Source organism: Nicotiana tabacum, chromosome 24 (genome assembly GCF_000715075.1).
Source record: "Nicotiana tabacum cultivar K326 chromosome 24, ASM71507v2, whole genome shotgun sequence".
Lineage (NCBI taxonomy): Eukaryota > Viridiplantae > Streptophyta > Magnoliopsida > Solanales > Solanaceae > Nicotiana > Nicotiana tabacum.
This window is the reverse complement of record NC_134103.1, coordinates 5,363,428-5,379,644: the sequence shown is the minus strand read 5'-3', so window position 1 is coordinate 5,379,644 and position 16,217 is coordinate 5,363,428. Positions and strand designations below refer to the sequence as shown.

At 34.4% G+C, this 16,217-nt stretch overlaps 1 protein-coding gene across 2 annotated transcripts; it reads right to left on the bottom strand.

Annotated features, from left to right (window-relative positions):
• Nucleotides 1-4,422: 4,422 nt before the first annotated feature.
• On the bottom strand, nucleotides 4,423-13,762 carry LOC107791030 (glutamine--tRNA ligase-like). 2 transcript variants are annotated; one of them, XM_075247134.1, is made up of 24 exons: nucleotides 13,457-13,762; nucleotides 12,604-12,654; nucleotides 12,298-12,369; nucleotides 11,996-12,095; nucleotides 11,680-11,775; nucleotides 10,876-10,937; nucleotides 10,661-10,762; nucleotides 10,446-10,541; nucleotides 9,793-9,945; nucleotides 9,667-9,722; nucleotides 8,728-8,818; nucleotides 8,572-8,658; nucleotides 8,139-8,336; nucleotides 7,958-8,056; nucleotides 7,469-7,600; nucleotides 7,226-7,362; nucleotides 7,031-7,130; nucleotides 6,830-6,925; nucleotides 6,606-6,706; nucleotides 6,391-6,496; nucleotides 6,217-6,306; nucleotides 6,000-6,129; nucleotides 5,337-5,474; nucleotides 4,423-4,857 (listed from the first exon to the last, which is right to left on the bottom strand). In XM_075247134.1, exons 1-23 carry the CDS (start codon nucleotides 13,580-13,582, stop codon nucleotides 5,380-5,382), a joined length of 2,376 nt encoding a protein of 791 aa, XP_075103235.1. In that variant the 5' UTR covers nucleotides 13,583-13,762; the 3' UTR covers nucleotides 4,423-4,857; nucleotides 5,337-5,379. The 2 variants fall into 2 exon arrangements, with proteins under 2 accessions (XP_075103235.1, XP_075103234.1); XM_075247133.1 differs by lacking the exon at nucleotides 4,423-4,857 and having other exon boundaries at nucleotides 5,176-5,474.
• Nucleotides 13,763-16,217: the final 2,455 nt, after the last annotated feature.

Below are 16,217 nucleotides of genomic sequence, written 5' to 3'. Positions count from 1 at the left end.
TTTATTGTGAACTGGAAGGAGTATCGTATTTTGAGAGAGGTAGGGAGGACTGCTGTCAAATGAAAGGTCAACTTGAAGGAATTGTGTGAAATCCAATCACTGATTTGATTGTTACACCCTCAAAAAAGAAAAGGATAAAAAGGAGAAGAAAAGGGACTTGTGAGTGGATGATAAAGATGTACTTGAAGTGATCATTTTTCAAGCAGAGCACAATGAGAAAGTATACCAATGTGAACTTGCAGAAGAATGATTGAATACAGAAGAATGCAAGTTCTTGATTTCTCAAATAGGAAAAAGCAAGAAATGAAAGAAGAAAGATGGCACTCATATCTCTAGGCTCTAAATATACTTTAGCAATTAGAAGTAATTTATTGCTTTAATATAAGGATGAAAGTCCTATATAGAGCCTTAAGTTGTGTATCATTCCTCTTTATCCTTAATCCAAGAAACAAAAGGCTATTAAGTAGTATGATTCTGACCACTAAATTACTACTATAATGTGGCAAATTCACTATAAGAACAAGAGCACTAAACTTCAAGAAAAGCTTTATGCTAGGAGCAATTTGCTGTCAAATGTTCTTTGGGAATTCACTAAAGTTTTTTGAAGTCACATCAGTGAAACTATCCTTAAAAAAAAGTTGCATCTCAGCATGTGACCAAACAGGCTAAGTTTCCATGTGAAAATGGAACTTACTATAAGCATCATACTTTTTCTCCTTTCAAACTTCAATTCAATTATCAGTGGACATCACTTAATTCTTGAAGAGACTAGGCTCTTTTCACATGTCACAACTTGGAACTTACTCTCCCCCCCCCCACCCACCCCATCCCCTCTCACCCTCTTTATAACAATGGTATTCGAGCCATTTTGTGCACATTTAAACTATTTCATCAGATACCTGCTATTTCCCACCAACATATGTATCAAATAATTCTGTCACCAAAACTTTGGATAAATGGGAAGAACGGATTTGAGCCCAAGATTTTAACACTTCATTGAACGTCAACCACACACTTAGTTGAACGTCAATCACACAGTAGGGTGCAACTTAAAACTCGGAGTAAATTTTATGGGTGGTCATTCAACTTTGTGTTCATTACGTGATGGTAAACTATAATTCCGTATTTTAGTCGCTTATTACACTCTAATTCACTGCACTTTACTTGTGTTGAGCTTTAATTGGTAGTGCTTTTACACTTATTGTGTGTTTTATACCTTGTAGGAGTGATTCCGAGTTATGTAGATGTCGTGGAACTAATTTGAGCTAGGAGCTTTGAAGTATAAGTAGAAGCCCAAGCAACTAAGCCGGGATCACGTTCGTGGGTCGAAAATCAAGTCTGGATGTCAAAAATTTGAAAAACTCATTTCTGGCCACAATTTGCACTACCGCCCCGCGGCAAGCCCCGTAGGGCGCTAGTGCAAAAAGTGGCCAGAAATCATATTTTGAATCATTCTGAAATTTTCCACAACCGCGCCGCATGGGGCGGCGCGATAGCCTAAAAATATTAGAGTGACTTCCCAATTCCGCTAAAAGATGGTAGTTTCGTCCGGAGTTTGTTTTGGGTGCGGCTTAAATACTCCAAAACACCATTTTAGATGGACTTTTGACAGATTTTCGACCTAAGGAGGCTAAGGAGGAGTTGGAAGAATACAAGCAAAAGGATTTCATCATTCCTTCCTCACTCAAGATCCGGGTTTGGATTGAATTTATATTTTTCTATATTTTAGTTATATTTGTAAAGAACTTCTCCATGTCTATGGAGTAGTTCCTTTTGGTTTTTGATGGATTTGGTGTATTGATGATTGTTTGTGGATTATAACTCTATTTGTATGTATTTGAATCATTTTGGAAGATTTAATTGTTGCATCTATATTCAATAGTTCATGTAATCGAGAGATGCATAACTTGTGATATCTTTGCATTATATTGTTGGTTGAGTTCATAGATTCTTCTAAGACGTAATCAAAAGAGGCTAGTTGAATCATTGATTAAACTTAGTTAGAAAAATAATCGAAAGAGGTTTTTCTAAAGACCGATCCATTACGCATTCTTGCATATCTTCACAGAGCTTAAATTGGTTCATATTGTGAGGTTGAGACTTAATCGAGAGAGGCGTTTCTACTAAACAATTGTACTGATAATTAAGTGAATTCGAGAGACTCACTCAAACATTAGAAGTGAATTATCCAGAGTTAAATCCCAGACAATTATCTTACACCTATCCTATCAAAACCCCATTTTCTCCCATTGATATCTTTCTTTGCTTAGGCCTTACTTCGATTGTCATCAGTCAATTAGCTCTAGATTCTTAATTAATTTTATTATTAATCATATAAATCTCAACTGTTGATCCTCCTGGATAGCAATCTAGCTACAAGTTATGATAATACTGTTTAAATCCAATCCCTGTGGACACGATATTATACTATACTATCTTTGACTAGCGAGCACAATTTAAGTGTGTTTTGCACGCAAAAGTCACTTTTCTTCTTTTTGTTACGTAAAAATCATTCAACTTTGTGTTCATTACCCAAAAGTTATTTTTCTTTCTTTTGTTACACAAAAATTATTTTACTTTGCTCTATTTATCACAAAAGTCACCTTGGCCAGACTTTATAATACTTTTACTTGAAAAGTTTATTATGTCCTTGACATTAATCCTCTCATTTATGTAATATTATATACTATATAATATATTTTTACCTAGGTATTTTACTTATAATTAAAATAACTTTAAATTATTTTATTTATTATTTTTATAAAATATCCATACATTTAATTATTTTCATGGCACTCAATTTGTTTAATCATATTCAAACACGAACATATTTTATATATAAAAATGATAAAACAATATTTATTTTTTAATATTTATTTAAAATATTAAAAACAGATTTGTTTAACAAATATTATTTTTTATAGTCAATAAAAATTTTAAAAATAGTTTCAAAGATATTTGTGTTTAATATTAAGTTTTTTAAAGCTTTCTCTGTTAATATTATTTATTTGAAAGTATTAATTTGATGTGTCATTTTGCTAGATATGTGTATTTTATTTATTAAATTAATGGGTGTGGCTTGGCTAATAAATCAATGATCTTTGATTTTTTTAATTTTTATTAAACATATTTCGTTAATCATGATTAAGAACGTGAACTTGAGATTTGTTCACAGTAATGTTACTGACAAATTTAATAATTCTATTTATATATTTTAAAAATTAATATTAAGAAAAAAAAATTAAATGTACGAATATATTACATAAATGGGAGGATATAATAAACTTTTCAAGTGAAAGGTTTGTAAAATTTGATCAAAGTAATTATTGTGATAACTAGAGTATAGTAAAATGATTTTTGTGTAACAAAAGAAAGAAAAACGACTTTTATGTAATGATGAATACAAATTTGAATGACTTTTACGTAATAAAAGAAAAAAGTGACTTTTGGGTAATGAACAAAAAGTTAAATAATTACCCATAAAATTTACTCCAAAACTCACTTCCCTACTTTAAAAAGGGTATTATCACTCACAAGCAGAGATTTTCACTTACTTCGTTGACCACTAGCCGCACACTTGGGTTTAACTTAGGGAGTTGGTGCAAGTTGTACTTACTTAATCGGTTCCTTGTAATTAAAGTAGCTCTATCATCCTCACAAAGGACCAATATGATATTTCTTTTTTCTTGCAAAATTATGGGTGTCTTTACCCTTGAGTGGTCTCACATTTGACTCTTTCAGCTTCTAAAATGTCCATATGACCCATAATAAATTTTTACACAAGGACCCTACTGAGTCCCCATCCGTAGAAATATGAATATTTATCTAACTTGAGCGAATGAAAATAAAAGTATTACCATTTTAAACAAGATGACATATCTCTAGGAAAATTAGAAGAAAAAAAAGTAAATTCGATTTCCTTAATTCTTCTTTTCATTGCCTTGTAAACGCCAAAGAAAATGGAAATTTTTGAGAGATATTAATCAGTTTGAAGATTGACGTAACTAGTTGATGATGGAATTGCAAAGAGCAGAGGCAGTAAATAATTGCACAAATTCACGTGGCAATGTTTCTCTTCGAAATTCCCCTCCCCTTCTGCAAACAGCAGTTAATTCACCCCAAACAGCTGCTGTCTTTGTTTGCTGTACATTGTACTGTTGAGCAGAGTCTATCTCTATTTAAGAGGACCCAAAAAGCATGCAAAAGGAATTGGACGCTAGAAAAATAGGACAATACTACAACTCCAATTCTGAAGCACGTGAATATGTTTATTCTACTCCATAATTCTTTCTAAATTCTAGTAGTATCTCATAAATCTTATGAGGGTCGGGTAGGAATTACTCGGGGCGTATTATGATTTTTTACCGAGGGGGTGGACAGGGGCGAAGCTACATTGTCCTAAGGGTGGTCAATCGATCACCCTTTGTCGAAAAATTATACTGTGTATACAGATAAAATATTAGGTTTAAAAGTATACAACATATACTGAATACTCTTTATTGAGGAATTATTTTTATTTCTTTCAAGTTTGAACACCTTTAGAAAAATTCTTGGCTTCGCCGCTGAGGGTGGATCGAAGCGGTTGCAACGAAGAATTGATCTGAGCGATTTGGAGACACTCTCCCTCTGCATGCATCTCTTGCCCCAAGCAGCAAGTTTCAGGCACTCGGCCTCTATGCTGAAGTTGCCAAAGTACTCATATGTATAAAACCAGCAGTAGAATCCAATCAAGGCAATATCCACAAAACCAAAGCTCTCCCCTCCAAAGTAAGGCTTGAGTGGATCTATTAAGTCCTTCTTAGCTCCCTCCAACTCTTCTCTTTTGGTTGCCCATATTTTTCTCCCATAATCATACAACTGCAGTTTCAAGATTTCCCATATAAAAAGTTATCTGTTTGCTCACATCAAAGTCGGTTTTTAAGCAGAATTAAAAGAAACTACAGTGACTAGGAAGAAGCCACTCAAAAATCTGAATATGAAATGGAAGCAGAATTTGGCTTTTCCAGTCGATGGAACAATATTAGTGTATTTCACCTCAAGGATATTCATCGATTGAGAGAGGACCTACCCCGCTGATTGGTTAATAAGAAATACCAAAGACTGTTCATGTCATATCTAATCCATAACTGCATTTTTTTGCAGAAAAGAAACAACAAAATGGACTTCACGGGAGAGTAACAAAATTGAGCTACCAAAACTTTATTGTCTTTTTTAAGCAACGATGATTTGTACGAGATCTAAACTTGGGTGTATTCCCGGAATACCAAAAATGTTCATTCTTGAAAATGTCTATTTGTACACGTAAATATCAAGAAAAATGCATTAGTTAATCTCACTCGATCACACACTGCCATTTCACTTCCATTTCTTCATAAAGCTTCATTTTCCACCCTTGGCATAGCTATCACGCAGCGTGACAGTCCGATTGAAGACCAGTTTCTCAGAAGTGGAATCCTGGTCAACAGCAAAATACCCTGCAAAAGTCATCATTTAAAACAACTCAAGCATTAGAATTCATCTGTTTTGATAAAATTAAGGAAATCAGGAACAATGGAGGGCATTGGGAAGTAAGGCCTTCAGCGGTTTAACAAATTATAGTTTCATATGATGAATTCAAAAGGTAGAAGCACCAACTCTTCAAACTCCGAATTTGAAATGTGAATTGAAAAACAAAATTCAAGCAACCAACATTTTTCAGCTCCTGGCTCTTTAAAATTGATTTTGTTAAAGCAAATAGAATCTCATGTTTCAGCAGATCAGACCTTTCACAAACACATGCTATCACTCTATTAGAAGTAACTTAGAAAAAAGCTTCAGGCAGAATTGGATTGCTGCTATTAGTATTTCAAGGCACCAAAGCAAACATCAAAGAAGTAATAGATACTGTAAAGGAACCTATTTTACGACTCAAGAAGGGGGTAACATTGTAGAGGCACTTAAACTTTCATCTCAGATAAATTTCAGATCCCTACCAAGAAATAACGAGTACTAGAACTTACCGAGCCTTTCAAACTGAAATCTGTCTCCAAGAGCAGCCGTCCTAACTAAGGGCACAGCATAAGCATTTTGTATCACCACTTTAGACTCAGGGTTCAAATCACCAAGCCAGTCTTCGAGTTCGGCGGGATTCTTATCACAAAACCAAGCAACAATTAGCTTCAAAATGACTGATTGAGAAAGGTGAAAAGTAAGTTTGACAAGGTAAACAAAAGAAACCTCGGAGAGGAAGAGCCTGTCAAATAGCCGGACCTCCACCTTAAGTGGATCAACCCCGGGTGAAGGTTCTGCAACCCAATGAAGAACACCCTGCAACAACATTGTTTCAGGAACAACAGATCTGAAACTCTAAACCAACCATGACACAGAAGAATTTAACATCAAAAACCCCACCTTAGGCTTGGTCGTCTTGGACGGATCATACTCTGCCCGAATCTCAAGAACCGTCTCTTTGTCATCAGCAAGAATTACATCTGTACATTTTATCGGGTATGCATACCTGCAATGCAAATAAGCTTTATAGTTTGAGCTGTACATCTAAGGCCAAGTATTGAACTGAAATCGAGCAAATTTTTGGATGACCAAAGATGTGAGTTAACGCACACTACCTTAGTAAGACACATTTTCCAGGAGCAAGGCCAAAATAATCTTTAGAATCTTTTAATCTAAAATCTGTACGTTCAATGTACACAACTCTAGAAAAGGGGACCTACAAAAATGAACAGAAATGGCAAACACATATTAAAGGATCAAGGACATTGAATTGCTTTATTATGTGGAGACAGAAAAGTAGAGAACATCCATTATTATATAGTACAAAATGCATGCCCACCTTATAAAATGACGAAGCATCGTTAGCTGGAGCTTCAGGCCATTTCTTTGCATCTAGATCCGTTACTAAGCCAGCTTCAAGGTTTGTGATGACAACCTGATTATGAAGTTCATAACTTAAGTTTCTGTAAATTGGCAATAGAATACATACTTGTGCATGTCTCCATCCACAAATACTTTATTTAAATCTAGATATGCCCACCTTAAGGGGATTTAGCACAACCATTGTTCTAGGAGCTGTTTTATTTAGTTCTTCTCTTATATGGTATTCGAGGCGACTAAGGTGTATCATACTACAGTCACTGCATCCAAAAAAGAAAGTTGTCAACACGCTGTCAAACACTAGTTTTCCTTTGTACTGGGAACATACATACACATAGATAAATGAGTGCCCAACCTTCTAGTTATTCCAATCCCACGAACAAAAGCATTAATTGCTGTTGAAGTTACCCCTCTACGTCGCAATCCTGCTAATGTCATGAGACGAGGATCATCCCAGCTGTCAACCCATTTCTCTGTTACAAGACGGTTCAACTGGACAGCGATAAAAATCAAGAATCAGTTTGAAACAGGAATTTTACCTGCATGAAACCATTATAAATAATTTTGAATAAAAGGAACACTCAGGAGTCAAACTAACTTTACGCTTTGACATCACAGTATTTGACACATTCAACCGTGAGTACTCCCAAACAAAAGGCTGGTAAAGGCCTAGTGCATCCAGTAACCAGTAATATGATGCACGGCGGGTTTCAAACTCCAGGGTGCAAAGCTGCATGAGAATGTGAAATTGAAATTTCAATTGATTTAAGCTATTATTTACAGCAATACTATTTTACTACAACAATTTGTCACCAGCGTGGCTGGAAACAGAGAGGGGTTACACAGCAAGATAGACCGAGTATTTTATAGCGAACTCGAACAACATTTATTTCTTCTCATTTTTATTCAGGGAAGATACTCTATGTAATGGGTTTACAGCTAAATATTATAAGTAACTTCAAAATGAAAATAGAAACAGAAAAGCTATATGCAGAGGGAACTTATAAATGCAAGATAGGTCATGCTGACTTGACAAAGTGAAGAAGAAGTAAACACAGTATTTGACAGCAACAAGTCGCATACGTACCGAATGAGTGATATTTTCCAAAGAATCAACAATACAATGGGCATAATCATAACTGGGGTAGATGCACCATTTATCCCCTGCATGTGGATGAGGAGTGAACTGTAGAAACAAGTAATATTGGACTAAATGTTAGTAAACACCAAGATAGAATTCAAAATGGTTTTTGTCAGAAAATACCTACCTTGATACGGTATGCAATAAGGTCATACATATTGAAATTATCACTCTGCATGTCCTGTTTCATCCTTAATGTCGCCTTGCCTTCATTAATCATCCCCTTCTTCATTTCATCAAACAATCTTAAGGACTCTTCTATAGGCCTATCTCTCCAAGGGCTGTTCATCTTTCTCTCCCGATATTCTTTTACCTCTTCAGGTGTCTGTGTTATGTAGAAAATCAGACCATATATCTCATACTAATATCTAGTTAGTGTATAACCACAACAATCAGTGAAGCCCCTCACAATAGAGGTTAGCTCTGGTGGGCAAGGGCAGACTTAAAGGCAAAGACAAGAAAAGGAGAACCAGAAACCAAAAACGAGTATCAAGAGAAAACAACAATAGCAATTTTTATGTATTAAACATATCACGTGTTATTTATAATAGCCATCTTACCTGGTGGTCAACATATGCATGACCTCTTCTTATCAGCTCTACAGCTAGCTCATAAAGGTCTTGGAAATAATCACTAGTGTGAGTTATCTGCAAATTGCCAACATATTAGTATTGCAAACACGGGAAATAGACCATTGATATTGAACATTATCATACCTTGTAAGGCTCCCATCCCATCCACCCTACAATTTCTTTGATATGATCGATGTACTCTTTCTTCTCAGCTTCAGGGTTGGTATCATCAAACCTAAATCCAACGACAAAGTCATGAGGAATCTAGCACTCACATGTAAAAGAGAGGTTCCACATTAAATGAAATTAGAGCTTCCATGTGAATAGGGAGACGAATAAGGACAGATGAGATTTGTACAAGATTAATATCCACCACATACATTTGAGTTTTGGGGCAGAATTAACGAGAGACAAAATATCTTGTGGATTACATAGTGAACTATATTCAGACAACCTAATTCAGAGTTTACTAGGCCAAACTAATAAATCCAGAAGCATAACATTAACTCCTTCCAACCACAACCTTCTCCTACTCTTCCTCGTCCACCATGTCTCTCGCTCGCACTCCAAATAACATCTTTAAATTGCATTATCTTTTTCTTGTTTTAGTAGCCTAATTTTATCTTTACAAATTAAAAAAGATCTCTGAAAATTGTTCCTGAATCCAAAAGTTTGTGACCCAGGATTCTATTTTATCATCAAAACTAAATTAAACTCAGAAAATTTTGATCAAAACTGTGAGAATACCCCTCAACACCCCCGCGTTATAATCCTCCATAATCTAATTTTATACCAATTCCATCATCATTGTACTTCCATCCTTGACCGGATGACGTGACAGAATAGAATTATCCCAACTCCGACCGTAAGCAAATGCCAATTGATGAGCAGGTCCCAGGACAGGCATCCATTCTCACGAGACACAAGTCTGTATTCTAGGCATCAAATAAAGTCACCCTTTCTGTAATATAGTGATTCATATTGAGCACAAAGCCGAACTTTTGCAAAATCCTTGCAGTAATATTAATTTGAGATAATGAGGAAGGGAAAACACATATTGAGAAGGAAAATTTTAATGCCTACCTCAAGTAACAGCCACCACCTCTTTCTTTGGCCAGACCAAAGTCCACAAACATAGCCTGTTTAGTATCAAAGTAAGATTTAGAGCAAGATCACATTTACAAAATATCCAAATTTGTGTATCATCACCTTTGCATGTCCAATGTGCAAATATCCGTTAGGTTCAGGTGGAAAACGTGTTAAAACTTTTTGTCCAGTCACTTTCAAATGTTTTTCAAGTAGTTCCTTGGAATTGCAAGCTCGAAGCACAGGCCTGTCACTGAAATATATTTCTGTATGCACCTGATTATCAGGATAGCAGATGTTCATACCACTAAAAAGAAGAACATAGCATCTTGAACAAACTATCCTGAATTAGATTTAAAGTGGGGAAATTTGACAGCAATAGACTGCTTTAGTCCAACCTATAATACCATAAATATGCAAACTAGCCCAAGAAGCAACTACATAAGTTTTCCAACCAAGCGGAACCAGCTTATGGAAGAAGAGAAAAAAATATGGCCATGTACACAAAATTAAGGACCCAAAATGGCAGAAAAATAAAAGTTTCACATACATAACCACAGATGCAAAAGAGGATAAACAGACCGGCACCATATGATTACAAACTTGTAAGGAAGTTTTCATGCAGCCAAAGTGTATTTGTTGCACTACTTAAAAATGGCATGTAGTTAATCATGTAAAAAATGTCAAATCACGGAAATCTCAGTGAAGCAAAATATGCAAAGTATTAAGCTTAAGACTGAAAAATATGACAATGGACATAATATTATCCTAAGCACCTTGTAATTTTCCTCAGGAGAGGGGAAGATTGAATATGGATTCAGTTCTTCTTCAGACGGCTTCGGTGCAGGGGTCTCCTCGATTTTTGCCTTATCCTACATAAGATGAAGAAGCAGGCTCAGCTTAGCTTAGGACAAAACATATCAGATGAAGAAGGTCCACCAAAACATGTGGTCAGCAAAAGGATAAAACACATAAGATGAAGAAGCACCACCTCAACTTTCACTGGCTTCTCTTTCTTCTTTTTTACAGGCTTTTCATTATCTGCTGCAGTTCTTTCCCCAAGTAATTTATACAGCTCCACATCTATTACTTCCTGTGACAATAAATAATCTTCATAAGCAGCAATTTTTTAATTAAAACCAATTGTAGCTCATAATAGCTTGACCATCTACCCCAAAAGAGAGCGTAGGAAACATCTGTGATTACCTTGACTACTTTCGGATCAGCCCATGGCAACTTCTTCCGAACGTGAGCAAAGAGTTCACCAACTAATAAGGAGAGATTACATAAAGCATGTTAGAAAGAGAATTTATCTCTTTAGAGAAGAGGGGTCTTACCTCCATGCCCACTTTATTTAAAAGATAGTCCTTGATCAAATGACATTTACAGTTGCCAACATTTCAATAAGGTCGCCAATGCACATACATTTGAGACCAACCCCCCACCCCCTTCCAATCCTACTCTTATTTTATAAAGTATAGTATTACATCAGGATCTAACGAATTTATTTAACCCGATTGCTCAGGAAAAACAAACCATCTAGGGGTCACAAGTAAGCTACCAATTTAAGGTCCTGGCAGTGACTCGATCAAAGAAATAATTATTCTTAGTTGAAACTCCTATTCTATTCATGTTTAAATATAAAACAGGCATTATATCCTTAATCAACCAAAGGAGACAATCAGGTCATTTGTAGTATTAGTATCATAACAGCACTTAATTAGAAAAGGACTTATCAAACCACAGAAACTCGAAAGATGAGTACAAATTATTAAAGAAAGATGAATTTAATCTAAACAGTCTCCCCACATCATGACATCTAGAAGCTACAACGGTACAAGGATATAGAATGACAAAGGTCAATGAGAGTGTCTTATACTTTTGTTCGCTGTAATGCTAGCATTTCAGAGTTCTCAGCACTCAATTACTTGCATATAAACACACCGACAGATACAGATTAACTAATCAGCTAAACAGTAACCAGATTAGTTCCAGAAGCAGCAAACTAACCATTTGTTCTATAACGCTGCTCTAATATATTGGCCTTCTTCTCCTCAAAGACCTCACTGACAGCACGTTCAATGTCATCCTTGGTTACCTCAACCCCTGCTCAACATTATGGGAATACATAGTATTTTTTGTTTTAAAAGGAAGATATTAATTATTTCTAAGAAAGAATAATCCAAACACCACCAACAACCCCCCCCCCCCCAAAAAAAAAAGGAAAAAGTATACCTGAATAATAATATTAAAGATTCATCAAGCATGAGAGATCTAATGCCATTAATGTTATATTAATTGGACTTGGGGAAACAGGATTTCTTACCAACACCACAAGCCTCATCAAATTCTTGGGTGTTCAAATTTCCAGAGGCGGTTGCAGCAAGAAAGGTGAATGCCGCTTCTAACTGTGCAGGGGTTTTAATCTGCAACGGTCCAGTAAAAGACAAATATGAAGGGGCTTCACCAATTTATTAGTCATAACAGCCTCAATATTTTTATTACCTAAAACAGACACAGACATTGACGATTTACAAAAGTAAAGGGGTCGCAGTTCTACTGCTATGCTTGCATAAACGGACAACCAAATAAAAAGAACATGAATTTTGACCTGAGCATACAACAAACCTTTGTTGATACAATGTACTGAAGCAATGTGGGCCGGTGGTTAAGTGCATTGGCTGGAAACTTTGTAGCAACCTATCATACAAAGGATAAAGTTGGTTACATCTTTCACATTCTCATCGTAGTGCTTATCCTCTCAACGCAATGGAAAAGAATAAGATATATTTCAATTTTAAGCTTCACGAAAAGATAAACTAAACGATCCAAAATGGTCCTAAGTTTTTGATTAATGCATGGGAAGAAAATTATATGCAAGTTGAATATAAATGACAGATTTGCCAACTTATTGTCAAAATTTTAGAAGCCTACCGTGTATATCAGGTTGCCTACAGTACGGTCACAACCATCAGTCACAGCTGCCTGGATTAATCACGAAACAAAGTGTTAAGAAAAAATTGATGACATATAATTGCTTTTCAGGGAACTTTTATTAGAATAAGATATTACATCTCAAAAGATGTTTAAAATATCTAGCAGAACAAATAATCAACTAATGTAACCAATAAGAAACGTTGCACACAGCTATTTCATCCTAGCACACCTCCCTACAACTAGCTACATTGTGCAGTTTAGTCGCAAGAATATGATGGTATGAGAAAACTGATGGCATTATACATGTACAAAGCATGTAATTTACACACATATAGAACAAACCCATATGCATTTATTTATTTATTTTGATAAGGAAAAATTTCCGTACCTTGGTGTGTCGCTGCACTCCTGTGGGAACCCATATGCATTTATTACATCTAAAAAATACTAGAGATACAAATATCAAGATTGCAGCTGACAGTTTTCACCTTTTTCATATACATATGTAAAGTAAGTTACTTACACAAATAGAGAGATACCCATATGAAATTATGCATCTAAAATACTTGAGATACAACAATTAAAATTCCAGCTGAACAATTGTACCTTTTTAAATATATATATACATATATATGTGTGTGTGTGTGTGTGTGTGTGTGTGTGTATAAAGTAGGTTATTTACACAAATAAAGAGATGCCCATATGAAATTATGCATCTAAAAATACTTAAGATACAAAAAATATCAAGATAACAGCTGAAATTAGCAACCTGTTTTTAATATACATATGTAAAGTAGGTTATCTACACAAATAGAGAGACACCCATATGAAATTATACAACTAAAATTACCTCGTGAATAACGGCAGTAAGATTAGTGGTAACTTTGTTGTTAGCCAAAGTATTTTTGGCAGTCTTTTCATCTAATCCAATTTTCAAGAACAGCTCCAAAGTTTTGCTATCCTCCTCCTTCACCATTGCTTCACTGGCTACCTCGTAATTTCCAAAAACCCTAGAGTGGAAATGTTGAGAGCTAGAACTATGACAAAGTTTTTGGGAAATTTTGTAAGTAATTCAGAGATTCTTTAAAGGTGGAATCTTTGGAAGTTTAGGACAAGTGTTTTCCTTTTTGGGGAAATATAAGAAATGGGGGATTTCTCGGAGATTTTTTTAGGTATTTTGATTTAACCCATAATTGGGCTATAAGCTCGGCCCGTTAAAAGATATAGGATTTAGTTTCAGGCCTTTCAATAGAGTTGGACCGTCAACCAAAGCTAAAAAGTAGCCATTTTTCGGACTTGTATTGAAAAATAGCCACATATTCAAAAGTCAATTGAAAAATAGCCACTTTTTTGGAATCCATGACAGAGTCATCTCCATAATAGTTTCATGCTATTTCCACATTAAAAACAGCTACTTTGAATAAATTTCCAAACACTGGCTATTTTTTCAATTACTGGTCCAGAAAGTGGCTAGCTAATACAATTTTTACAATAGAATAGATCTGACAAGTCCAGTTGGTCCCAATTGCCCCATCTAAGCGTTATTCAAAGGGCTAAAACCTACTGCAATCAAATTCTGTAAATGAATTTTCTTGAAACATTTTCAAGTTAGGACTAATAGAAGTATGTTTATAAATAGTTGCTAATAGTTGAAATGTAATTTAACATTTATATACTGACAGTGTATAAATTTTTTACACCACTAAATTAAGTTGACCCACAACAAAAAAATAAAAATATTATAACCTCAAAAGTAACAATCGGTTGAATTGTATGGATGGTGTAAGAAGTTGTTACATTGTTACTGCATATTACTTAAATTCAAAAATTATAGTAAGAGATAATGGAAGTGGTAGAAAACCTTTTAAGCTGTCTTTTCGGCGAGAAATTCAAAAATAATCAGATTTACAAGTGATAATTAAAAAATAGTCATAATTTCAAAAGTAATCGAAATTTAGCCACTTTTTATGTAAAGATAAATTTGAACGAAAACACTGTTCAAAATCCGGAAAATATTCTAGTATAAAATACTGGAACTCCAGCATAATATACTGGAGTTCCAGTATAATATACCGGTCTAGCATAATATGCTGGAAGTTCATACACAAATGCTCTAATCTCCAATATATTATGCTGGAACTTTCCGCGTTTTGGAGTTCCAGCATAATATGCTGGAAGTTCATACATATGTGCACCGATCTCCAGTATATTATGCTGGAACTTTCTGTGTTGCAGCAAAATAGTGGCTATTTTTAAAGACTTTGCAAACGCTGGCTATTTTTCAATTACTAGTCCGAAAACTAGCTAGCCCGTGCTATTTTTACCTGACTTTGTGTATGAGGTACTTAAAGGCACTGGCGGGCTGAATTTCATCCCTCTGGAGTGGGGTTAGTTTCTTATACTTGAAAAATACACTCTTTTTAATTTTCAAATAAAATATTTACAAATTAGATTTAATTTTTATGCGCTAGCAATATAAAAAAATATTTACATGACCATGACACTTATAAGGTACAACAACAACAACCAAGTATAATCCCACTAGTGGGGTCTGGGGAGGGTAGTGTGTACGCAGACCTTACCCCTACCCTAGGGTAGAGAGGTTGTTTCCGATAGACCCTCGACTCCTTCCCTCCAAGGACTCTCCACCTTGCTCTTGGGGTGACTCGAGCTTATAAGGTAACTAGTCTTAGTGCACGCGCTTCGCGCGTGTACTCATATTAATGAATATAAATACTTTTAAAAATTATGTAAATATTATTAGATATTTATAAAAAATTATAAAATAATAAAAAGATTTTTTTTTTTGAAAATAATAGATATTTTTGTATTTGTCTAGCTAAATAGATGATGAAATCGTGTCCAATTGAAGTTTTCAAATGCCTTATTGCGATCTATGAGGATTTATGTGGAAATATCTTATGAAAATTATTGTTATTTCTGTGATAATACTAAAACAAAATACAATATTTTTTTTCACGATTCTCAGATTGAATCTTTTGGTCTTTTAATCTGAGAATGAAAAGATTGGCCTTGTACCTCTTAAATATTAATAATCAAAATGTAAAATTTTAAAAATTGACTAATGTTAGAGTTAATATTTTGCGATAAATAACTTAAAATATGAAGAATTTAGGGAGTTGTCCTTCGTCGGAATAAATTCAAAAAAGAATAATAATGAAGGACAACTCATTTAGAATAAATATTTTAAAAGAAAAATAATTAATGATAAATTCATTTAGAATACATTTGTACTTAGAATTAATGAGCGCAAAATTTTGAATATCACTTAAATATTATTAAAATATATTTTGAGTTATAAATTAAAAATTAAGAAAAATAATTTAAGTTTCTAAAAAATATCTATCCAATTTAACTAACTCAATAAAAAGTAGATGAGTTTTCAAGTGAATTGCAGGCCTCTAGCAAATAAAAATATCACCGAAGTACTTGAAAATGATACAAGATTTTACAAGAAAATATATTACCATCGAACTAAATTACAATTAGGGGCTCTCAGCTTTTTATTGTTCCTTTTTTTTCTCCCAAAATTAATTTTTTATTTTCTATAATACATTGTTAAAAGATAAGAATAACATTAATTGTACAAT

What these genes read in the sequence shown, in the direction of transcription:
- LOC107791030 (XM_075247134.1), bottom strand. Translation starts at nt 13,582, where the DNA reads ATGGTGAAGGAGGAGGATAGCAAAACTTTGGAGCTGTTCTTGAAAATT. An exon ending in CTGATCCGAAAGTAGTCAAG is followed by an intron (nt 10,763 to 10,875) that starts GTAATCACAGAT and finishes TTATTGTCACAG; the next exon opens with GAAGTAATAGATGTGGAGCT. An exon ending in TTATTGCATACCGTATCAAG is followed by an intron (nt 8,057 to 8,138) that starts GTAGGTATTTTC and finishes TTGTTTCTACAG; the next exon opens with TTCACTCCTCATCCACATGC.